This window comes from Neoarius graeffei, chromosome 12, assembly GCF_027579695.1.
Source record: "Neoarius graeffei isolate fNeoGra1 chromosome 12, fNeoGra1.pri, whole genome shotgun sequence".
Classification (NCBI taxonomy): domain Eukaryota; kingdom Metazoa; phylum Chordata; class Actinopteri; order Siluriformes; family Ariidae; genus Neoarius; species Neoarius graeffei.
The window spans coordinates 58,070,689-58,095,915 of record NC_083580.1 but is presented as its reverse complement, the minus strand read 5'-3'; the positions used below and the strand labels follow the sequence as shown (position 1 = coordinate 58,095,915).

At 43.3% G+C, this 25,227-nt stretch overlaps 2 protein-coding genes across 4 annotated transcripts in view; one reads left to right on the top strand and one right to left on the bottom strand.

The window, feature by feature from the left end:
- Nucleotides 1-1,763: 1,763 nt before the first annotated feature.
- Nucleotides 1,764-15,872, bottom strand: ddias (DNA damage-induced apoptosis suppressor). The gene is made up of 4 exons (XM_060935109.1): nt 15,637-15,872; nt 5,166-5,324; nt 4,966-5,071; nt 1,764-3,343 (listed from the first exon to the last, which is right to left on the bottom strand). Exons 1-4 carry the CDS (start codon nt 15,750-15,752, stop codon nt 1,793-1,795), a joined length of 1,932 nt encoding a protein of 643 aa, XP_060791092.1. The 5' UTR covers nt 15,753-15,872; the 3' UTR covers nt 1,764-1,792.
- A 2,122-nt stretch (nt 15,873-17,994) lies between these two features.
- Nucleotides 17,995-25,227, top strand: part of polq (polymerase (DNA directed), theta) — a 50,274-nt gene continuing 43,041 nt past the window's right edge. For all 3 annotated transcript variants that reach the window (XM_060936111.1, XM_060936110.1, XM_060936109.1), the window contains exons 1-4: nt 17,995-18,423; nt 20,994-21,105; nt 21,195-21,837; nt 25,017-25,199. In XM_060936111.1, the coding sequence (XP_060792094.1) occupies nt 18,365-18,423; nt 20,994-21,105; nt 21,195-21,837; nt 25,017-25,199 (997 nt within the window). In that variant the 5' untranslated portion in view covers nt 17,995-18,364. The remainder of the gene's footprint in view (nt 18,424-20,993; nt 21,106-21,194; nt 21,838-25,016; nt 25,200-25,227) is intronic.

Here is a 25,227-nt window from a genome sequence, read left to right as displayed (position 1 = left end):
CCATTTCTAACATTTTTGGCCTGTTGAGTCATCGTCCAAGGTATATGAATATAAAGCCACAGTACTCATTTCCTGATCTGCGCCAGTCACCAGGCTCTGTGGGCATTTTCAGTGTTGTGTCACGTATGTTTCAAAATACATCAAATCAGTATTTGTATGCTGCCTCTAAAATAACTCATCCTGTTTGTTTTGCAAGGACATCATGTGCCGCATTGCATCGGCCTTGTAGCCTGCACGCTGGGACTTGGAATAAACCATGAGTGGTAGTTGCCAACATTTTTTTTTTTTTTGCAGCACTTGACCATAATACCAGCAGAAGAAAATGAAACAGACACTTCTCTTAAACCTTAAAGAACTTTCAAGGGACAGATTTTTTAAATCAAAATCTTTATTGCATCAAATTTGTACATCTATACATGATAGAAAATTGATTTTCGTTTTTCTGAAGGAGTTCATGGGCTATGTTCGGTGACTTCTGTTTAACTTTATGCATTAAATATTTAAATAAATTATATATATGTAACTTTAATAAATTAAACCTGACATCAGAATAACATTCTCCAGTCATCATTACGTAGGGTTTAAGGACATGTAAGGCTTGCATTATGTTACTCAGGAATGTACTTAAAAACCACATTGTTTTTTCTTTCCCCCAAGGTGATAGTCTTTCCAAATAAATGACAACTCAGAAATCATCATAGGAATGTTCTGAAATACAAATAACTCAAATCTGGTCATCTAATAAAAATGTACTTTCTTATTACCAACATATATTTTTTAAAATATTGTTCGAGATCCAAGCACTTACAAAAACATTTGAGTGAAATAATTACTTATGGGTATGTCCTAGGTAAAAAAAATAAATAAAATAATAATAAATAAAATTACATCACAATACCTGAATATACTGTATTGTCACTATATACCGAATATCTAACATTATTCTATCCACATTCACTGGATATGAGCAATTGCGCGTTCTGATTGGCTACTCTACTACTAGGATACCAGCTCATATACCATGAGTAGAGAAAAACAAAATGGCAGAGTGTGTTGCTGAACCAACCGAGGACAAAATAAAAACTCTACCTGAAAACAAAACTCCAAAAAAATAAAAAAAAGCAACAAAATATGGAATACAAGTATTTAATGGTAAGAACATATCTTTTTTTTTTCAAGAATTATTATAGCATTTTTCACAAATTGCTACCATCATTTCACCGGTTTGTTTACATTCTAAGCGGAAATGGGCGTTTTGTATAGGATGTTTTGTATAGTTTTTATTTATCGAATTTGCAAAAAATAAAAATGCTCCATTTCTCAAAATCCAGTGAATGTGGATAGAATAAAAGTTATTCAACTCAATCTCGTCGTACATGTCTTATAGCCTATTCTACGCTACGCGCCTCATCGGCTATCAGCTCATGTATGACTCGATTACATGGAATAACTTAAATATTTAGTTAACAATGTGGCGCAATCACTAACAGTGGAAAAAAGCAGAAGGGTTGCGTTATATCCAAAAGTTTTATATTTTCTGTTACAGATGAACAAGACAAACCGTTCCTAACATTGTTACAATTACATTGAAACAACAAAATGCTCAAATTTATTTTCTTACAACTCAAACACTCTTCAATCATATTTGGTCATGTGAGAATTTACAAACTCAGCTCATAACCAAAAAAAAAAAAAATATATATATATATATATATATATATATATATATATATATATATATATATATTTGATTAGATTTCAGAACTACAATTTTTAAAATCTTAATCAGTACTCAGAACAAAGAATCAAAAAGGTCTCTCGAGCAGTCATTAGCGGTGGAGGGGAAAGCAGAGTTTCCAGGTGTGTGTTTCATATCTGCTTTCAGTTCACAGCCACCTGCTGAACTTTCAGAGATTTCGAGAGAAGAATCAGAATGCAAAGTGTGATTACATTCAGATTTTACCACCTGCAACCCTTTGCTGTTATTAGTGTGGTTTTGCATTACTCTAATATGGCTTGTACGAGCGATTCTTTTCTTAGACCTTTGCAAGCCTGACCGTTTTTTGCTGAGTTTACGCCTCTGTCCATGTGCGCACTGGATGGATGGATCCACAATAGGGGTGGACTGCAGAGAAGGAGCAAAATTGAAACTCAAAATATTAGGCTCAAAAATGTTATCACAAACACGGTCTTGCTTTTTTGAATCGGCGTCAGAGACGGCGCTTTCAGCTACATCAAACATGTCCATGCTGCTTTGGTGAAATAAGTCCGCTGAACAATTATAGGCATCAGAGCCACTCAATTGATTTTCTTGCTCTTTTATGGCATGACTTTGTGCACGAGTACTTGTGTTTCTTTTTGACGCCACATCCTTTGAGACACACGGGAGCAACTCCTTAGAAACATGTGATAGTTTTGTTGTATGTTTAGATGCTGAGGACGTTTTCTGCTTTCTATCCGTTCTTTCCAGCGACTTATCGTCATTGGTAGCATCATGCAATGGTGTGAGAACAGAAAGGGAAGAGTACAGTGATCCAACCTCTGAGGTACACCTGGGAATTGTGTCATTGTCAAGCAGAACACTGTTTTCAGGTGTGACTTGATCTCTTTTACTGGTGAAACCGAGGACTTTCTGATTAACAATCTGCGGCTCTATGCTGACAAAGCCTCCTAAGGATTCTGACAGAGGTGCATCCTCTAAAGCAAAACTGGTGTGATTGACAAGCGGTTTTTCAGGAAAAGATGCATTAAATTGGCTAAGACAGTTTTTTGAAGCCCACTGATTCAAGGAGAAGCTTTTCGATTCAGGATCACAGGGTGTGGTTTTTACGGGGGACGTAGGCGAAGCATTAAACAAAGACTCATGTGAAGTAGAGAGTCTGTTATGTTTTGATTCAGAAGGCTTGAAGGGGCAGAGTTCAGCACCTTGCACACCATTTGACCACTGCGAGACCAAAGGTTCTTGTGATTCATCGTCCACCGAAACCTCCGGTAAAGAGCATCCTCTTGTTTTCTCTGGAGAGAAGCATAAAACCAGGTCTGACACTGAATGCCATGCATGTGGGGGTGTTAATCCATCCTGGCTGCTTTCGGAGTACGAGTTCTGACACAGCGGGAGAGTGTGGTCAAAGCTGCTCCCTGGAGAAACGTTCTGCTGCCACGGACAACCAGCTTTTGGAGAACAGCCTGAGCGAGCATTTGCCTGCATAAGTCTTTGCAAGTAGCCGAAAACAGTGATGCCCAGAAAAGCTCCATGAGGAGGAATGACTTGACAGGCCACAAACTGCACTGATTCAGCAGCATGTTTGCCAAGTAAACAGCTCTCTGCATCGCGGCCGGAAAGCTGTAAAACAGAATTTCAAAAGAACTGATGAAACAGAGATCTCATTCCCTCTACCCATTTTCTCACCAATGTGGTCTTGCCAATTTCCACCCATTAGCCAACTCTCCCTTACCACACAACACCGACCAACTGGGGAGGGTGGGGGAAACATAGTCTTTCTCCAAGTCCCATAATGCCAACCTTTGCATCTTTTCAAACTGCTGCTTTTTCTGCATCACAGGGAAAGCTCTAGCTGCCCTGTTCTACATACATGAACTCACAGATACCGGTGATTGGCTAGTGTCGCTGTGATTATCTCCCCTGTCAGAGTATGTCATCCTTTCCACCCAGACAGCATGGAAATTCTTGCTCTCTTTACTCCCAGCCATAGATGGGTGTGGCATCAACGGGATTTGAACTTATGATTTCCCAACTATAAGGACACCCCCCAAGGTCTCATTTTCCATCTTGAATGAACTTGGGGTCTGTGTCTAGATCACAATCCAATCTCGCTCTTGCACTTACCTCTGCTAATGACACGCGTTCTCCCCCCAATTATATTCAGAAATGCTTCCGTTTCCGGTTGAGAGTACGCTGTGCGCATTTTGGCTGACGCTTCTCACCTGAGCTTTTTATTTTTTATTTCTTCCCTGTGTTTTACTTTTTTGGGACTGTATGGTCTGATGTTTGTTCTCTGTTTGAATGTTTTGTCCGCCACTTGTGGCGTAGCTCCAGACCCAGTTTTGGGTGTTGGCTTCCTTCAGGCCTTGGTTCGCCGTGGGCGATGCCTGTGCTCCTCGCTATGGACTGCAGTGAGCTCGTTGCGCTTTTTTAACATCGGGGCTGTCCAGCGCTCTGTGCGGCGGTGCTTCTGTGCTTGGCGCGGCGTTCCAAGCAATGTTGCGCGATGACGTCGCAGCGACTGTGCAGGTGGTGTGGGACACACCTTCATGCGCCTTTGGTGGGACTGTGGGCAGCTACGCCACTGGAATTACATCCTGACCCTCTTTTTTTTTTTTTTTTCCTTGGTAATTGTAAAGCGACCTTGGGTGTGAGAAACGTGCTATGCAAGTTGAACGACGACGACTTCTCATCATCATCATTATTTATTAAATGCTGGAACTACAATATACTCTACAAAATATTAAGGTGGTTTTAAATATGCAGTATTTACTCTGTTTTAATCCAACTCTGGTGCATTTGTCCCCACTAATTTGTTCAGCAAGTGGAAACAGAGCTGTCATATCTGATCTTTTATTGTTGTTTTACTCTATTTATATACATGTTTAACACATTCTCTTCTAACACTGACTTTTCCCATGCTCGTAGAGTTTTTAAAAAGAGTTTTCAAGCAAGAAACCCTTCACGGTTTTCGATTTCACCCCCCCCACTACAGTGAAATAGGCACTAGTGATGATTAGTGATTTATGCTGTATTTGACTTAACTCGCAAGTGGGACATAGGAATTCAGAATATACATCGTTTTTCGAACTCTGTGTTTTCAAGCTCCAAAGTGGGCCTGAAGCCTCCATGTTCATCATTTGTGAGCAGCAATCTAATCTAACTGTTCATACAAGGCGTAAATGGGGCTGTGTTGTATTTAAAATAAAAGAATAAAGAAAAGACAGAACAGATAAACATACCTTAAATCCAAAAACTAAGCATTTTCCAATAAAGCAATCCTCCACGGCTTTGATTAGTAGTTGCTGTAAACTCTGTGGTCCTTCAAACTTTTCTGACTCTACAAATCTGAAAAATTAAAGCATAAAATAAAGTGGGAAGTAAGGTACAAATGGGAAGTATGTACATCCTGTGAATTTAAAATAGCATTTAAGAAGCGTACCTCTGTAAACCACCAGCCGTAATGCCAAAAAACGGATTCAGACAACCTCCAAAAACTGTCACTCCAAACAGACTCGTATCTCGAGACACTTTTAGAGACAGCCTGAATCTGTAGTCCACATTTCGTGTTTCACATGTGAAGCCACACTTGGGACACCGGCTTCAGGAAGAGAATAAGTACAGAGTTAATATTCCTTTTTATACAATAGAGTCATTGCTTCAGTTGGGATTGAGGCGCGCGCGCACACACACACACACAGAGATCAGCCATAACATGACAGGTGATGTGAATCACATTGATTATCTCATTACAATGGCACCTGTCAAGGGGTGGGATATATTAGGCAGCAAGAGAACAATCAGTTCTTGAAGTTGATGTGTTGAAAGCAACTTTGACACGGGCCAAATTGTGATAGCTAGATCAGCCTCTCTCAACCGGGGTGCCATCTGGCTTCATTAGGGGTGCCATCAAAAAATTATATATTCTAACATTGAAATAAATAAGGGGCGGCACGGTGGTGTAGTGGTTAGCAGTGTCGCCTCACAGCAAGAAGGTCCGGGTTCGAGCCCCGTGGCCGGCGAGGGCCTCAGGGCTCGAAATTAACTTTTTTTCTTTGTGTCCCCCAGTGGTCCCGAATTCTGTGTTGTATTGTCCCGAATGGAAGCAATAGTGTCCCCATTTTTTTCCTCTCTGAAATAACCAGTGGTTAATATTATCATATGAAGTCTCATCTCATCTCATTATCTCTAGCCGCTTTATCCTGTCCTACAGGGTCGCAGGCAAGCTGGAGCCCATCCCAGCCGACCACGAGCGAAAGGTGGGGTACACCCTGGACAAGTCGCCAGGTCATCACAGGGCTGACACATAGACACAGACAACCATTCACACTCACATTCACACCTACGCTCCATTTAGAGTCACCAGTTAACCTAACCTGCATGTCTTTGGACTGTGGGGGAAACCGGAGCACCCGGAGGAAACCCATGCGGACACGGGGAGAACATGCAAACTCCGCACAGAAAGGCCCTCGCCGGCCACGGGGCTCGAACCCAGGACCTTCTTGCTGTGAGGCGACAGCGCTAACCACTACACCACTGTGCCACCCATCATATGAAGTTACTATTATATTTGTAACTATGCGATTTTGAACCCTTTATATAATTTTTACAATAAGTCACAAGACACAAGAGACACATGTCCTATACATCATCTACTTCAAAATTACAGTTATTGCATTTTCCGTTTATTAAACTTTGGCGATCTCACTGTATGAATAGATACCCGTTTATTTAAAGGGCCCAACTAGCTCATTCAGAAAATGTTTCAACTCCCTACATCTGCAGTACACTTTAGTTGAAAATAAGACCCCTTTTATGTTCATTTCATCTACTTATACCTTGAATATCTGTTGGCACGGGGCGGCACGGTGGTGTAGTGGTTAGCGCTGTTGCCTCACAGCAAGAAGGTCCTGGGTTCGAGCCCCGGGGCTGGCGAGGGCCTTTCTGTGCGGAGTTTGCATGTTCTCCCCGTGTCCGCATGGGTTTCCTCCGGGTGCTCCGGTTTCCCCCACAGTCCAAAGACATGCAGGTTAGGTTAACTGGTGACTCTAAATTGACCGTAGGTGTGAATGTGAGTGTGAATGGTTGTCTGTGTCTATGTGTCAGCCCTGTGATGACCTGGCGACTTGTCCAGGGTGTACCCCGCCTTTCGCCCATAGTCAGCTGGGATAGGCTCCAGCTTGCCTGCGACCCTGTAAAAGGATAAAGCAGCTAGAGATAATGAGATGAGATGAGATGAGATCTGTTGGCACTTATAAGGCCAACTTATAATTTTCACCATTACCGTTATCCATTTTTATGAACTTTCCGTTATCCATTACCGTTATCCATTTTTATGAACTTTCCGTTATCCATTTTATGAACTTTCGCTGCCGGGTGCAAACGTTAGCAACATCAGCATAGTGGCAGGTCCGAGCCTAGTTGTGCTGTTGACTGACTAAACTTTCTGAACTAGAAAGACACCAAGAAAACTCACTTATTCTGTTGAACGGTATCTTCCGTCAATATCATCCACATCATTCCTGTTGTATTTTATAACGTGTCTAACAGTGTTCATTAAGTTCATTCAGTTGCTAGCGTTGCCTGCAGACCAGGCGATGACACTTTGGATCCTGAAGGTCCCGGAGACGTTATGTCTGGGCTTTCAGTTTCTTCCCCGCGGTCGGTCCGCTTCAACCACTTCAGCATTTTTGTTCTGGCAAGAGTCGGCGCAGCGTGTGCGGTAGCAATTCCATTCCAAGTCCATATAATGCGGACTCCGGCCGAAGATTCTAGAACAGAATGCGCTGCTCTGTAGCCTACGGATGCAGGTGCATCGCAAGTGTAGCTACTATGTATTTTTCGCTGTTAACGTTTTAAAATTAAAATTGACAAATTAGGTGAATGTCTACGTATGTGTTACAGCTTTGTAAATAATATTAATGTAGAACTTTTTTTCTAGATCTATTTTTTTCCATTGTCCCGGGATTGTCCCAGATATGATAATTTTGTGTCCCGATGACATTTTTTATGGTCCCCGGGACACCGTTAGTTTCGAGCGCTGGAGGGCCTTTCTGTGCGGAGTTTGCATGTTCTCCCCGTGTCCGCGTGGGTTTCCTCCGGGTGCTCCGGTTTCCCCCACAGTCCAAAGACATGCAGGTTAGGTTAACTGGTGACTCTAAATTGACCGTAGGTGTGAATGTGAGTGTGAATGGTTGTCTGTGTCTATGTGTCAGCCCTGTGATGACCTGGCGACTTGTCCAGGGTGTACCCCGCCTTTCGCCCGTAGTCAGCTGGGATAGGCTCCAGCTTGCCTGTGACCCTGTAGAACAGGATAAAGCGGCTAGAGATAATGAGATGAGATGAATTAAAATTCAAAAAAACAATAGTTACACTAATACAGATCATCGCCGCCTCATGCATCATCAAAATTTGTCTCACGGCCCCCTTTCCCATGTCAGAACGTCACTGCTGGGGTCAGCATATGGTCAGCGTGACTGCGTATATTTTCTATGGGGGTGCCTTGAGAATTTGCATACTTCTGAAGGGTGCCGTGACTGAAAAAAGGTTGAGAAACACTGAGCTAGATGACTGGGTCTGAGCATCTCCAAAACAGCAGGTCTTGTGTTCCTCGTAAGCAGTGGTTAGTACCAAAAGTGGTCCAAGGGAGGGCAACAGGTGAACCAGTGACAAGGCGATGGGCACCCAAGGGTCACTGATGCACGTCGAGAGCAAAGGCTAGCCCTTCTGGTCCGATCCCACAGAAGAGCTACTGTAGCACAAATTGCTGAAAAAGTTAATGCTGGCGATGATAAAAAGATGTCCGAACACACAGCGCATTGCAGCTTGCTGCGTAGGAGCAGACTGGTCAGAATGTGTGTGATGGGCCGCGTCCACTGTCAAAAACACCTACAATGGGCACATGAGCGTCAGAACTACACCATGGAGCAATGGAAGAAGGTGGCCTGGTCTAATGAATCATCTTTTCTTTTACATTATGTGGACTGCCGGGTGCGCTGATTACCTGCAAAAGAGATGGCACCAGGATGCGCTATGGGAAGAAGGTAAGTTGGCAGAGGCAAGGTGATACTCTGGGTAATGTTCCGCTGGAAAACCTTGGGTCCTGGCATTCATGTGGATGTTACGTTCACATGTACCAACTACCTAAATGCTGTTGCAGATCAAGTACAACCCCTCCACCGCAGCAGTATTCACTAATGGCAGTGGCTTCTTCCAGCAGGATAATGCACCCTGCCACACTGCAAAAACTGTTCAGGAATGGTTTGAGGAACATAAAGAGTTCAACGTTTTGACCTGACCTCCCAATTCCCCAGAAGTCAATTTGATCCGGCATCTGTGGGATGTGCTGCACAAACAAGTCTGAAGGCTCCACCTCACAACTTACAGGACTTAAAGGATCTGCTGATAACATCTTGGTGCCAGATAACACAAGACACCTTCAGAGGTTTTGTGGAGTCCATGCATCGACAGATCAGAGATGTTTTGACAGCACAAGGAGGACCTACACAGTATTAGGCAGGTGGTTTCAATGTTACGGCTGATCTGTGCGTGTGGATATAGCAGACACGCCATATAAAGAGATTAAAATCTGTATAATCAATTCAGAGGTGGACAAAGTACCCAACTTCATTACTTAAGTCAAAGTACAGATCCCACTGGTCAAATGTTACTCCGATGCAAGTGAAAGTTCATCTCATCTCATTATCTGTAGCCGCTTTATCCTGTTCTACAGGGTCGCAGGCAAGCTGGAGCCTATCCCAGCTGACTACGGGCGAAAGGCGGGGTACACCCTGGACAAGTCGCCAGGTCATCACAGGGCTGACACATAGACACAGACAACCATTCACACTCACATTCACACCTACGGTCAATTTAGAGTCACCGGTTAACCTAACCTGCATGTCTTTGGACTGTGGGGGAAACCGGAGCACCCGGAGGAAACCCACGCGGACACGGGGAGAACATGCAAACTCCGCACAGAAAGGCCCTCGCCGGCCACGGGGCTCGAACCCAGACCTTCTTGCTCTGAGGCGACAGCGCTAACCACTACACCACCGTGCCGCCGCAAGTGAAAGTTGTCCAGTCAAATTTTTACTTAAGTTAAAGTACTGAAGTACTTGCTTTTAAAAATATTTAAGTATTAAAAGTACATTTTCTCTCAACGCATCGTTGTATTATTGCCACAATGCTTACAAAACCTAATGATGTTACCAAAGACAGAAATGTGAATTCGCAAAACAAACGCATGCTGTGCCATCATGGTGGTTTAACGTTAAGCTAGCTAGTCAGTGAAGCTCCACCTGACATGCTAGCAAACTCTTTTCAAACTCGAAATCATATTGGATAGCAAATGCTACTAGAAAAGAAAGATTTCTACATTCGGTTTATTTAGCAAGATTATGCTAAAACATATTTCTGAAAGGACTTCAGATAAGTTCACTTCATTCATGTTCGTGCAACTCCGTTTTTACATGCTAACTAAGAGTGTCCAAGTTAACTAGCTATGTGTAAACGTTAGCCGTGGACAAGGCGATGGCAACTTGGCGGGCAAATCCATAGAAAGTCATTTGACTAACCAAACTGCACAGCATAGGCTCCAGCTTGCCTGCAACCCTGTAGAACAGGATAAGTGGCTACAGATAATGAATGGATGGATGGGATGGACTGCATAGCTATTGCAACGTTATCACTAGCTCTAAAAGCACAGACAACTTCGTTGCAAGCTTTCTCTTGGAATAAAACGTTTACATCCCTCAATATACTTCCGCAGGTTGGATGGAGAGTTTTTGTAGGCCGTGATGTGGTTCGTTTTCGGCAAACAAAACAAACATTTAAAACGAAACGAATCTTTAAGCCTTTCAGAAAACTGAAACACAGGTTCGAGGTATGGCCATGGGTGTGTGTGCATTCCCCAGAAGAACCGCCTCCTTCCATTCCGCCATCAACTGATCGTGTTCAAATAATGCTGCTGAGGAATCACTGATCTTGATTTTATAGTCTATGGACGTTACGTGACCCTAATGATTACTGACTGGCTGTCTCAGTGTCACCTGCGGAAAAACTAATCACATTTTAGAAAAGAAAAGTAAAAAACGTCCACTTTCAAAGCTGCTTCAGAGTAACGAGTAACAAGGACCTTGATAGAAATGTAGTGGAGTAGAAAGTACGATATTTGCCTTTCAAATGTAGTGACGTTAAAGTCATACTGTAAGTTTCCAAAAAAAAAAAAAAACCTCAAGTAAAGTACAGATACTCAAAAAGTGTACTTAAGTACAGTGCTCAAGTAAATGTACTTTGTTACGGTCCACTTCTGATAATCATCGATACGGTGAAGTTTTCAGTGAGGAGACATTCATATAATATACAGGGTGTTTCAAAAAATTTGATATAATTTCACAATCTAATACCTTTGCCAATTCTCATTCAATTAACCTCAAATTTTAACAGCACGTGTGGAAACAGGTCAAAATCTTATGTTTAGTGTTTATCTTTTTTAGGTATAGAAATGCCATTCACTGGAAAAGAAAAGGCGTTTTGTGTGTTAGAGTACGCTCGAACAAAACTGCAACGTGCATTTATAAGAAAATTCTCTAAAAATGCACCAACTGCAATGCAGATTTGGACATGGCACACAAAAGAGGAGAACAACACTCATGTGCGGATGCTGTTCCTGGACTTCAGTTCAGCGTTCAATACTATCATTCCACAGCATCTGGTGAACAAACTGGGTCCCCTGGGCTTCAGCACCCCCCATACAACTGGCTGCTGGACTTCCTCACTGAAAGACCACAGTCAGTGCGGGTCGGACAGAACACCTCCAGTGTCATCACCCTCAGCACAGGCTCCCCTCAGGGCTGTATCCTGAGCCCTCTGCTGTTCACTCTGATGACACATGACCGCATCCCCAGGGCTGCCAGCAACCACACTGTGAAGTTTGCGAACAACACAACAGTGGTGGGCCTCATCAGGGACGACAACGACCTGGCCTATAGACCCTTTTCAGTCACGTGACCTTCGTAAACGCGACCGCCATTTTGGACATGTAGTGGACTTCGGCTCGAATCGGTTTGAATGCGAGGAAGGCGACAAACATAAAAGAAAAAAGGAGTGAGATGCAGAAAACTGTATTTACTAGTTTACTGTAATTATGATCTGGCAGCTACTTACACCGGATCCAGTGTAAATAGCTGCCAGAGCCGCCGGCCGCGAGCTAGCGCGCGCTCTCCCTCCCCGGCCGGCCGAGAGCTAGCGCGCGCGCGCTCTCCGGAACCTCGGACGTTGGCTCCGGCAGCTATTTACACTGGATCTGGTGTAAATAGCTGCCAGATCATAATTACAGTAAACTAGAATGGAATGTTAACAGCAATGTAATGCCTTTTCTGGCTAATTTTATTCGTCTTACCTCCAACAAAGTGGTCACTACACAAGCGTTGGTATGCCGCTATCCATCTTCTCCGTCGGTCAGCATCTACCGGGATCCGATAAAATGATAACCCTTGCCTTGTGTGTTGATGGTTACTACATCCAGGTGCACAACAATATAGTGGCATGATGGAAGTCTTGCTGAAAATAAACACTTTCTTTGCTGCCGTTCCTCAATGTTGGCTGTGGTAAACTACTGGTAGTACATGTCCAAAATGGCGGCCGCGTTTGTCGTGACGTCACGTGAAAAGGGTCCATAGAGAGGAGGTGGAGCAACTGGTGGGCTGGTGCAGAGAAAACAACCTGGTCCTGAACGTGGACAAAACTAAAGAGATTATTGTTGACTTCAGGAAAAATCAACCCAGCCACACTCCACTTCTCATCAAGAATACGTCCGTGGAGGTGGTCAATAGCACCAAGTTCCTGGGGATGCACATCACAGACAACTTCACCTGGTCTGTGAACACCACGTCACTGGTCAAGAAGGCACAGCAATGTCTGCACTTCCTGCATAGGATAAGGAGAGCCCACCTGCCCCCGCCCATCCTCACTACATTCTACAGAAGCACCATAGAGAGCGTTCTAACCAGCTGCATCTCTGTGTGGTCTGGAGGTTGCAGTGCCTCTGACTGGAAGAACGTGAGGAGAGTGGTGAGGACAACTGAGAAAATCACTGGGACTTCTCTTCCCTCCATTCAGGACATCGCACCAAGGCGCTGCATGTCCTGAGCCAGAAACATCATCAGTGACCCCTCACACCCTTACTATGGACTGTTCTCCCACCTGGCCTCTGGAAAGAGGTTCCGCAGCATTCGGTGCAGGACCACCAGGTTCTGTAGCAGCTTTTTCCCCCAGGTCACTAGACTCCTGAACTCCAAATCCAAACTCTAAACTTCTATTTATAACTTGAACATTCCAAATTCCACAGATCACTTTATACTCTTGCACTTTATAATATTTTTGCTGCTGCATAATTTAATTTAATACACTTCATATTTATTTCTGTGCTGAGACAAACTGGAACAAAATTTTGTTCGGTGTACACTTGTTGCATACTGAATGACAATAAAGGTTGTCTAAGTCTAAGTTCAAAGAGGAAGGCTGTGTGCGCAGGGCAAAAGGACCTGGACGACCACCAGCATCGGAAGAGACAGTCAAGCGGGTATATATATAAAAAAAAGGGCGGCACAGCGGTGTAGTGGTTAGCATGGTCACCTCACAGCAAGAAGGTTCCGGGTTCGAACCCAGCAGCTGGCGAGGGCCTTTCTGTGTGGAGTTTGCATGTTCTCCCCGTGTCTGCATGGGTTTCCCCCACAATCCAAAGACATGCAGTTAGGTTGACGTGGGGTGGCCTTGGGCTGAGGTGTCCTTGAGCAAGGTACCTAACCCCTGACTGCTCCCCAGGTGCTCTGGTGTGGCTGCCCACTGCTCTGGGTGTGCGTGTGCGTAGGGCTGCACAATTAATCGAATTTAATCAAAAATCGCGATTTTGGCTGCCACGATTAAATTAAATGAAAATCGCGATTTATTTCCATTTAAAATGCGAGCTCTGCTGCATATCTGATCAAGCACTTTTTGACCAGTACTCCGCCAAACCATTAGGGGGCGAACCGACGCATGTAAGGTTTCATTACTCCGCCTAAATAAGCAAGCAAGCCAAGTGCGCAGAACTTCAGTGCAGCGGTATCCAGTGTTGCCAGATTGGGCGGTTTGAACATATTTTGGGCTGGAAAAAGTCAGCAGTGTCTGGCAACACTGGCGGTATCTTCTTCAAGGGGTGATACCGTGAGAGTAGGTAACCTGCCTTCGCTCATGTTTAAAGCCAGAGCATGTTGATAGGCTGGTCTTTCTAGCTAAAAACTTGTAGGCCTCAGTATACGTAATGCTATGTAATTGTTGCAATTGAGTTTTCAGTTCCTTCATCCTTTGGTAATTTCTTGGATAAATTTCATTTATTTGTCATTTGGAAATCAGAATTTCTCTTTTAAATTTCATTCTGCACTGAAAGCTGTTCATATTGTTTGTTTGAATATAGTGAAATAAAATTTAAGTGATTTCCCCAACATCAAGAATAATCGTGATTAATAATCATGATTACAATTTTGATCAAGATAATCGTGATTATCATTTTTTCCATAATCGTGCAGCCCTATGTGCGCGTGTGTTCACTGCTTCAGATGGGTTAAATGCAGAGGATGAATTTCACCGTGCTTGAAGTGTGCATGTGACAAATAAAGGTTTCTTCTTCTTTGTGAAAAACTCTTGCGAAGCCTCAAGAAGTCCATAAGAAGAGCAAGCCTGGAGACCCAGATTCCTCCAAGGACAGTTTGGTGTGTCCTGAGGAAACGTTTGCGAATGAAACCCTACAAGTTGCACCTTATTCAGTGCCCTGTCTCATGCGGCGCGCATATTGAAAATTTGCGAAATTGTTCATGGACTCCACATATGGTGGATTCCATGAACGATTTCACAAAGTGGTTAGCACTTAGACCACATTGGCGGCACGGTGGTGTAAGTGGTTAGCACTGTCGCCTCACAGCAAGAAGGTTCTGGGTTCGAGCCCAGCAGCTGGCGAGGGCCTTTCTGTGTGGAGTTTGCATGTTCTCCCCGTGTCTGCGTGGGTTTCCCCCACAGTCCAAAGACATGCGGTTAGGTTAACATGGGACAGCCGTGGGCTGAGGTGCCCTTGAGCGAGGCGTCTAACTCCCGACTGCTCCCCGGGCGCTGTTAGCATGGCTGCCCACTGCTCTGGGTATGTGTGTGTGCTCGTTGCTCACATGTGTGTGTTCACTGCTTCAGGTGGGTTAAATGCAGAGAGGAATTTCACAAGTGTGTGATGAATATAGTTGTGCTTTCTTTGTTTTTCTTTCATACCTTTGAATTTCTCATTCAAATTTTGAGGAATAGATCTTATATCGCTCAACATTATATGTTGCATATATCCTGGATATATAGTGAATTGACAATAAAGAATCTTTGAATCTTAAGCCTGTTCAGTTTTGCCTAGACTATGTAGTTTGTGGGAGATTTACATCTCAAATAAGATCACGTTTTTTGAAACTCCCTGTATTTATGGACGGTATCTCCAGTGGCAGGGCTAGGAATAAACTTAACTGTCACATATACATTAGAAGGAAAATTATTTAAAAATAGGTTGTAATAATATTTTTCTGAGAGGATTTTTTCCCCTAAGTGTATGCTGTGTTTGAAATCTTTTGAAGGATGCTAACAGTTCTGATAATGACTGTATATTACCATTTTATAAAATTCATTTGAAAATTCCTCAAACACACTGTGTGACTTCAGAAATAAACACACAACAGAACTGTTTTGTTTATATGCTATAAATCTAAACACAAAGCCTGTTAGCTTATAGAGAGAATTTTGATTTTATATAAAACACCCTGTCATTAATTTGTAATGTGGATTTTAGCTTGTTGTTTTGTTTTTCTAGGAAGGTAAATGAAGTAATAAAATGGCGAATAATTTACCTGAAGCTCGCCTCCTGCGTTAATTTGCACAGACAGAGTTTACAGCCCGGATACACAAACCGAGTGTCCTGCAGTGAGATCACTGTACCGCTGAGGAGAACCCTTTTAGTGCTCATAAATACTGTGGGGACGGAACATTACTGCCGAAATGCCCAATAAAATAAAAACTAAATTATGTATAAAACTGTAATAACTGGCAAAATGAAAACAGGAAATCACAGATTACACTGACTTCATCTCTGGTGGTAGCGCAGATCAGCCTGAGGTGATTTACTGCCACCTACTGAACTGGAGTGTGTGTGAGGGAGGGAGAGAGAGAGTGTGTGTGAGCGAGAGAGAGAAGGATAGAGTGTGAGGGAGAGAGAGTGTGTGTGTGTGAGGGAGGGAAGGAGATAATGAGATGAGATATATATATATATATATATATATATATATATATATATATATATATATATATATATAATATATATGTGTGTGTGTGTGAAATAAATAAAAACAATTATTTTTTTCGCAGTCCGGTTTCCATCAAATCGTGAGGTCTAATTGGCTTGCAAGTGGTCCGGAATCCAATGATCCGGACCCTGGTTACAGACCTTTGGCGACTCGCTCATTCACAACAAAACAAACATCTCACCTCATCTCATTATCTCTAGCCGCTTTATCCTGTTCTACAGGGTCGCAGGCAAGCTGGAGCCTATCCCAGCTGACTACGGGCGAAAGGCGGGGTACACCCTGGACAAGTCGCCAGGTCATCACAGGGCTGACACATAGACACAGACAACCATTCACACTCACATTCACACCTACGGTCAATTTAGAGTCACCAGTTAACCTAACCTGCATGTCTTTGGACTGTGGGGGAAACCGGAGCACCCGGAGGAAACCCACGGGGAGAACATGCAAACTCCACACAGAAAGGCCCTCGCCGGCCACGGGGCTCGAACCCGGACCTTCTTGCTGTGAGGCGACACCGCTAACCACTACACCACCGTGCCGCCCCAACAACAAACATCGGAGCAATTTTTCTGTCAACATTTATTTTCACATTTCTCGGTATAACAGCATTAATTTTACAGCATGGATAGTGATAATGACAGTGTTCAGAGCAAAAGTGAGTTTTACTACCCTGATGGTTTCCCTTTCGGGTGCTCTCATTTTCTGTTAGAATTTGGTGAAGGCCCAGAGGCCTCGGTCAGTATTTTCAAGACCTCGGTCACGGTATTTCACAATACGGACCGAGCTTAAGCTGGTAAATTTTATATATATATATATATATATATATATATATATATATATATATAAAGGGCGGCACGGTGGTGTAGTGGTTAGCACTGTCGCCTCACAGCAAGAAGGTCCGGGTTCGAGTCCCGTGGCCGGCGAGGGCCTTTCTGTGCGGAGTTTGCATGTTCTCCCCATGTCCGCGTGGGTTTCCTCCAGGTGCTCCGGTTTCCCCCACAGTCCAAAGACATGCAGGTTAGGTTAACTGGTGACTCTAAATTGACCGTAGGTGTGAGTGTGAATGGTTGTCTGTGTCTATGTGTCAGCCCTGTGATGACCTGGCGACTTGTCCAGGGTGTACCCCGCCTTTCACCCGTAGTCAGCTGGGATAGGCTCCAGCTTGCCTGCGACCCTGTAGAACAGGATAAAGCGGCTAGAGATAATGAGATGAGATGAGATGAGATAATGAGATTTTATATATATATATATATATATATATATATATATATATATATAAATAAAGGGCGGCATGGTGGTGTAGTGGTTAGCGCTGTTGCCTCACAGCAAGAAGGTCCGGGTTTGAGCCCAGTGGCCGACGAGGGCCTTTCTGTGTGGAGTTTGCATGTTCTCCCCGTGTCCGCGTGGGTTTCCTCCGGGTGCTCCGGTTTCCCCCACAGTCCAAAGACATGCAGGTTAGGTTAACTGGTGACTCTAAATTGACCGTAGGTGTGAATGTGAGTGTGAATGGTTGTCTGTGTCTATGTGTCAGCCCTGTGATGACCTGGCGACTTGTCCAGGGTGTACCCCGCCTTTTGCCCGTAGTCAGCTGGGATAGGCTCCAGCTCGCCTGCGACCCTGTAGAACAGGATAAAGCGGCTAGAGATAATGAGATGAGATGAGAAAAATAAACACAAAGCCTTGAAGTAAAATTAACTTTGTTTATACATTTATATATACTTTTGGTTTCCTACAATGTAAAATAAAATAGTAAAACTATATACAGTCTCATCAATGAAATTTTGAATATTTTAAGTGAAGCTGTTTGTTTGTTAGGATTCTCTGATTTTTGCCCTGAGACTTTTTTCCGGAACCTTTCATCCAGAGCGACCGTACCAACCCGGACAAATACGGTGGAACACAGCGGGCTTTTTAAGAGATGTTTGTTTGTTTTTATTTGCGGTTGCTGTATACAAGCTAGTTGCTAATTTTATACAAACACATTTTTGATTTGCGGCGAAGTAAATGTTAAGATCGGTATGAAATTGTACGATGATGGAAGAAAGGTTTTAGTTGTCCTCGATAATAAAAAACCCTGTCTGTAATGTTTAATAATCAGCCATCTTGCTAGCGTCACTAAAAATGAACATGATTATGATACAGGATGATTAACTGACTATATTTCGATGTCGTAAAAATCTGAAAATCCTGATTTAAGAAAAGGATTTCCTAGTCTTGAACACAGTTGGCTTTTCTTAGCTACTGAAAAAGCATTTAACTGACAGTTTGTGTGATGAATTGTTCCTCAAGGACATTCTGCCTTGGACAGCATCCCATAACAAAGAAAAATAGGTAAGAACCTATTTCTGACTTTCATCTGAATGACATATTATTACTCTGATCACTTATATGAATGCATTAAAGCTCGTGTTCTCAAGCTCCTTGAACGCAGAGACTCTTTAACTGTAAATAAATTCCACAGGCTCTCTCAGTATAGATTAGATTAGATAGAACTTTATTGATCCCTTTGGGAGGGTTCCCTCAGGGAAATTAAGATTCCAGCAGCATCATTACAGGATAAACAGAGAATAGAAAATAGAGAAAAAACTTATAGATAAATTAAATTTAATATTTACATATACAAATATAAAAAGAATAAGATATATGGGGAAGAGAGGAGGGGGGCAGCAGGAGAGATATTACACATTATATTGCACATTGTCCAGTATTGCTTTTTGTCAGGCGAGGCTACTGCTCCTTCTCGTCCTGTGCCCCCCCCCCCCAGAGAGGAGTTGTACAGTCTGATGGCGTGAGGGACAAAGGAGTTTCTAAGTCTGTTCATCCTGCACTTGCGAAGGAGCATTCTGTCACTGAACAGGCTCTTCTGGTTGCTGATGACGGTGTGCAGAGGGTGACTGGCATCGCCCATGATGTTAGAGATATGAATATTATTTAAAAGTGTGCAACAATATTTACGTTGTTTATTCGAGCCATAGAGCTTTTCATTTGTGTACTGCCTTAGAATCACGTCTATTTTGTTAGGCTACTTCTTTTTAAGTGATTTATGTTCGGAATAAAAACATAAAAGCAGTCGGGCCAGATGGTATCCCGATTGAGGCTTGGAGATATTTGGGTGAGACGGCTGTGGAGTTCCTAACGAGATTGTTTAATAAGATCCTAGAGAATGAGAAAATGCCAAATGAATGGAGAAAGAGTGTGCTAGTCCCAATATAGAAGAATAAGGGAGATGTACCGTACAGAGCTGCAGTAATTACAGAGGAATAAAATTGATGAGCCACACCATGAAGCTACAGGAAAGGGTATTGGAGGTGAGATTGAGAAGAGAGGTAGCAATCTGTGAACAGCAGTACGGGTTTATGCCAAGGAAGAGCACGTCGGATGCAATTTTTGCTTTAAGAATGTTAATGGAGAAGTACAGGGAAGGCCAGAGAAAGCTACATTGTGTGTTTGTAGACCTGGAGAAGGCATACGATAGAGTGCCGAGAGATGAGTTATGGTATTGTATGAGAAAGAGTGGAGTGAATGAGAAGTATATTAGAGTGGTGCAAGACATGTATGAGAACAGTGAAACAGTAGTGAGGTGTGCAGTTGGAACGACTGAATGGTTCAAGGTGAAGGTGGGACTCCATCAAGGATCTGCTTTGAGTCCTTTTTTGTTTGCCATAGTGATGGATAGCTTGATGGACGAAGTGAGGCAAGAGTCACCATGGAACATGATGTTTGCGGGTGATATGTGGTGAAAGGAGGTTGAGCTGGGTTTGGAGAGATGGAGGTATGCATTGGAATGAAGAGGAATGAAGGTGAGCAGTAGCAAAACAGGGGATTTGAGTGTAGTGAAGATGCAAGGAGTAGACGTAAAGAAAGTTGGTGAATTCAAGTACCTGGGGTCAACTGTGCAGGAAAATGGGGGCTGCGATAGTGAGGTGAGAAAGAGAGTGCAGGCAGGGTGGAGCAGTTGGAGAAGGATTTCGGGAGTCATTTGTGATAGGAAAGTCCCAGCAAAAGTGAAAGGTAAGATGTCTAAGACAGTAGTGAGACCAGCTGTGATGTATGGATTAGAGACCGTACCCTTAACGAAGAGACAGGAGGTAAAGTTGGAGGTGGCGGAGTTGACGATGTTAAGGTTTGCGATGGGAGTGATGAGGTTGGACAGGATAAGGAACGAGTACATCAGAGGGACAGCGCATGTGGAGAGTTTGGGAATTAAGCTAAGAGAGATGAGACTGAGATGGTATGGGCACATCCTGAGAAGAGATGCAGAGCATGTGGGAAGGAGAATGTTGAGGATGGAGCTGCCAGGCACACGAAAACGAGGAAGGCCAAAGAGGAGACACATGGATGTGGTGAGAGAGGACATGAAAGTGGCAGGTGTGGTGGAGAAGGATGCGGAAGACAGGGAGCAATGGAGATGAAAGATCTGCTGTGGCGACCCCTAATCGGGAGCAGCCAAAAGATGATGATGTTTGGAATAAACCCATTCAGTTATGTATTAAATGTATAATCATTTATATGGAAGGAGTCTCCAGTGTCAATACTTTGCAACCCTCAGTAAGTTTTCTCTTATTAACTCCGAGAGAGAGACAATGCATTCGTGGGAACAAAAGTTGATAGCTGCTATGACAAGTGATGATTACAGGGATTAATTTGTTTCGTGGTTGTTGCACAACATTAAGGGCAATTATAAATGGACAAAAAGGATATGTAATTTGTGAATTAACTAAAGCATTGTACTTGTGGGCAAATTGCTGTGGCATCAGGGGAATAAAATACTTCGGGATGCGCTGCATTTCTGGCTGGTAATAATAAATCTGCTTCCTCTCACCAGCCCGTTGATTATTTTCCTATAACATCACCCCAAGTGTTTTATTCCTTTATCAGAGTGATTACTTGTTTTCTGGTAGATTGCATGTGGATCAAAAACCAGCAACTAGAAGGTCGAGCCGCCTCCAACATCCTCATCCCTCTGAACATGGAATACAGAAGATGGGAAGCCATGACAGCTCTTCTACTATGGTAAGCGTACATGCTTAAGTACAAATGCGCTGTTTTATTTAATGGTTTTGAGCTAAAAAAAAAAAAAAAAAAACTGATTCTACTTTCAGCGAAATGAGAAGAAACTGTTGATGCCTGTTGATTCAACTTCAATGAAAGATGCAGGGAATATAAAAGAGCCTTTGTTGACCAAAGAAACATGTCGAATGCCTGTGAAACCACCTGATTTGCAAAAGCAAAGAGCTCACCTTTCAGAAATCAATGAAAATGGTCATCATAAACTAAATCATGAAGGGCAAAGTATAAAAAATATTAGGCCTTCAGAGCCAGGGCCACCATCACCCTTACTGGAAAATGGAAGAAATAAAATGCATGCAAAAAAAGCAAAGGACTGGAAGGACCTGGCTCAACGGTTGCTGTTCAGTGAAACCAAGAACAGCAGTACAGGAAGACACAAGTGTGGTCACGAGTCAGAATTTGAGCAAGAGACCGAAAACTGTTCCCCTAACGACAAAACCTCCGACAGCAGGCCGAAGTTAAAATTCAGAAGCGTGACATCAGCAACTGGCTCGACTGGATCTATGAACAATTCGAAGGATTATATACTGTTTAGTCCAACACACATGGCTGCTGCCAAAAAAAGATCCGGTTTCCAGCAGCAGAAGCCGAGGCATGGGAACCTGTCCGTCTCTGTCCTCACTCCTCCACCTGGCCTGGACCTCAGCTCGCTGTGTAACTCGTCAGCAGATGCAGGTAGAATTATTCTTCACTCAACACCATTAAACACTATGAAACAAGAAAAAAGTTTGACCAAAAGTAACTTTTACACAATTTTCCCCTCGATGGTGATCTGAGAAATGTATGTTGTCCTTGTCTTTCAATTTGCACTAATTCTATGAGATTGATGTTACTAATAAATGATGAATGCTACCAGTTTAGCACTGTGCAAACTCAAAAAGTGTTTTGTAAATAAATAACATAAATCTTAAAATGGTCCCCCTTCCCAGGGCAGCTTATCACACTTTGAGGACTGTACCTTCTTCTGCATGCATGAATTTATAGTTGCCCACTATTGGTTAGTTGATTGACAGGAGAGAGAGAGAGAGTATATCATTATGCATTAACCTATGAAATCTTTAGAAACCGTTGAGCAAACAATAATAATTGGTAATCTTTTTTTTCTTCATTATACAATCGCTGTTACATTTACACTTTTTATTTATTATTATTATTATTTATTTTTTGGGGGGGGGCTTTTTTCACCTTTTTTAATTTTTTATTATTGGATAGGACAGTGTAGAGACAGGATATGTGCGGGGGAGGGATCGGGAAATGACCTCGGGCCGGAATCGAACCCGGGTCCCCGGATTTATGGTATGGCGCCTTAGCCACCTGAGCCACGACGCCCCACACTTTTTATTTTTTATCAATTAGGTAATCGTATCGTTTAATTCCTTCACTTTGTCTCAGATAATTTTTCCTCTATTAGTATCATAGTATTGCTCAAGTTTCAAATTTGACTTAGTTTTCATATATCTCCAATATTTAGTATTATAAGTAAAGGTGGGTTTTGTTTGTTTGTTTGTTTGTTGTATCTCAGGTGAGGAAATTTTCTTATCTTTTATATTTATTATTATAAGTTTAACAATTAGTATTTAGGATTTTTAACATAAGTAGAGTATGTATATTTAGCTTTTATATCAGGTGAAGAGCCATATTTGTGGAAGCGCTGATATTAAACCATTTATTATTATTATTATTATTATTATTATTATTAGGCAGCACGGTGGTGTAGTGGTTAGCACTGTCACCTCACAGCAAGAAGGTCCGGGTTCAAGCCCCGTGGCCAACGAGGGCCTTTCTGTGCGGAGTTTGCATGTTCTCCCCGTGTCCGCGTGGGTTTCCTCCGGGTGCTCCGGTTTGCCCCACAGTCCAAAGACATGCAGGTTAGGTTAACTGGTGACTCTAAATTGACCGTAGGTGTGAATGTGAGTGTGAATGGTTGTCTGTGTCTATGGTGGGGTTTACATTAGACCGTATCAGCGGATCATCAGATTAACGTTTTTAAAACGATTAGTGTGCACACAGCAACATCAATACACGATTCGCCTGCACACAGCAACGCCAATACACGGATACGCTCGGCTCCGCAGGCATCCTGCGCTCCAAATCACTCCGCCCTGAACAGCGAGTGCCCTCTGGAGGGTGTGCACTCTGGCCCTGCGCAGCTCACAGAGCGCGCGAGTGAAGTGCACAAGCAGTAATTCGGGACTGAGCCGCTGTGTGTGTGATCCCAGCGCATATCACTTACCACTTGCAAGTGGAAGGATGGCAAGCCTAAAGACAATCATAACTACACAATGGGCAGTATTTGCATCAGTATTTGCAGTATTTTCATACTTTTATACTCTTTAATGAAAGGTGACACAAGGCGGAAGTCCGCGCCGTTTTTCAGCAGTCGCGTCACATGACCAACGCCAGCGAATCAGGAAGGTGGATGTCACAGTGACGTTGTCCAATGACAACGCCAGCTAGAGCTCAGCACAGCGTATCCGCGTATTTTCAATGTTTACACAGCACCGGACCAGACACGATCTAGATTGAATACGTGGACCCTGGCGGATTCCCGTTTCCAGGTGTTTTAATGTAAACGGACAGTGCATCCGCAAAGAAAACGAGACAGATACGGTCTAATGTAAACTTGGCCTATGTGTCAGCCCTGTGATGACCTGGCGACTTGTCCAGGGTGTACCCCGCCTTTCGCCCGTAGTCAGCTGGGATAGGCTCCAGCTTGCCTGCGACCCTGTAGAACAGGATAAAGCAGCTAGAGATAATGAGATGAGATTATTATTTATTATGGCTAATTTTGCTCTGTGGACTCCCAGCCACGGATGGCTGTGGCAATTTTTAGGATTAAACTCCCGATTTCCTGATGACAGGCCAAACGCATTTCAGTCACGTCCCTCAGAAGCCCATCTGAATCACTTCGAATGTACAATTCCAGCTTCAATCTTTGGAACCTGATTCGTATGCTTGTCTTGAGTAAGACAGAACTGTAAGCTGAGGAAGAAAGCAAAGTTTAGATGATGCTTGTGTTTTATAAGCAGTAAATTACCTTTCTGGAGTTAAAAGTTGCTTTACCATTAGTTTGTCCATTTTATAGGTAAGCGTGTCAGTCAGCGTTAGAAACCATATAAGCAAGTGTTCCCTGGTTTGAGGTGAGTGTGATATGGCTGGCATGGTGACAGAATGGGTAGCGTTTCTGCTTCATAGCTCTAGTTCTTTGGTTTGAGCCTGATCTTGGGTTACTATTTTCTGGCGATATCCCAAAAACACAATGGTAGGTCAAAGGTGAATTTAAATTGCTCCTTGCTGTACAGGAGTGTGTGAGGTGTTTGTGCTTGGTGCCCTGGGATGAACTGAACTCCCATGCAGTGTATGTTCCCAGAACAAGGTCCAGATCCAACACAAACCTGACCAAAATAAAGTGCTGCTTCTTCTTTCTATAGCCAGCAAGGGCTGTTGGGGCACCACTGATGACATTTTAACAGTCCATCATTGGTGTGTCTAGGGCATTTAAACTTGGTGGAGCCCATCCCTCTCCAAGCTTGATCAATGGACAATTTAGAGTAGCCAGTTAGCATGACTGCATGTCTTGGGGCTGTGGGGGAAACCCACGCAGACACTGGGAGAACATGCAAACTCCACACAGAAAGGCTTCTCATCGGCCACTGGGCTCAAACCCAGAACCTTCTTGCTGTGAGGTGACGGTGCTAACCACTACACCACCGTGCTGCCCAAAGTGCTTAATGAAGATGAATAAATGTATGAATATTTGGGAGATGCTAAACTGGTGTCTATAAGTTTGACTTTGTTTCTTGTTGTTCTTCATTATAATAATAATCATCATCATCCTCCCCATCCCAAAACAGGGCACAGCATCCACATGGCTGTTCCTGCTGATCAGTCAGACAAGCTGCTGCTCTCCAGCTGGGGTCTGCCCAAACCTGTACTGGAGAAGTACCAGAGTATGGGTGTGAAGCAGATGTTTGAGTGGCAGGCTGAATGCCTCACTCTGGGCAAAGTGTTGGAGGGACACAATCTGGTGTACTCAGGTAATTAAACTTTTCTGCCTACAACACC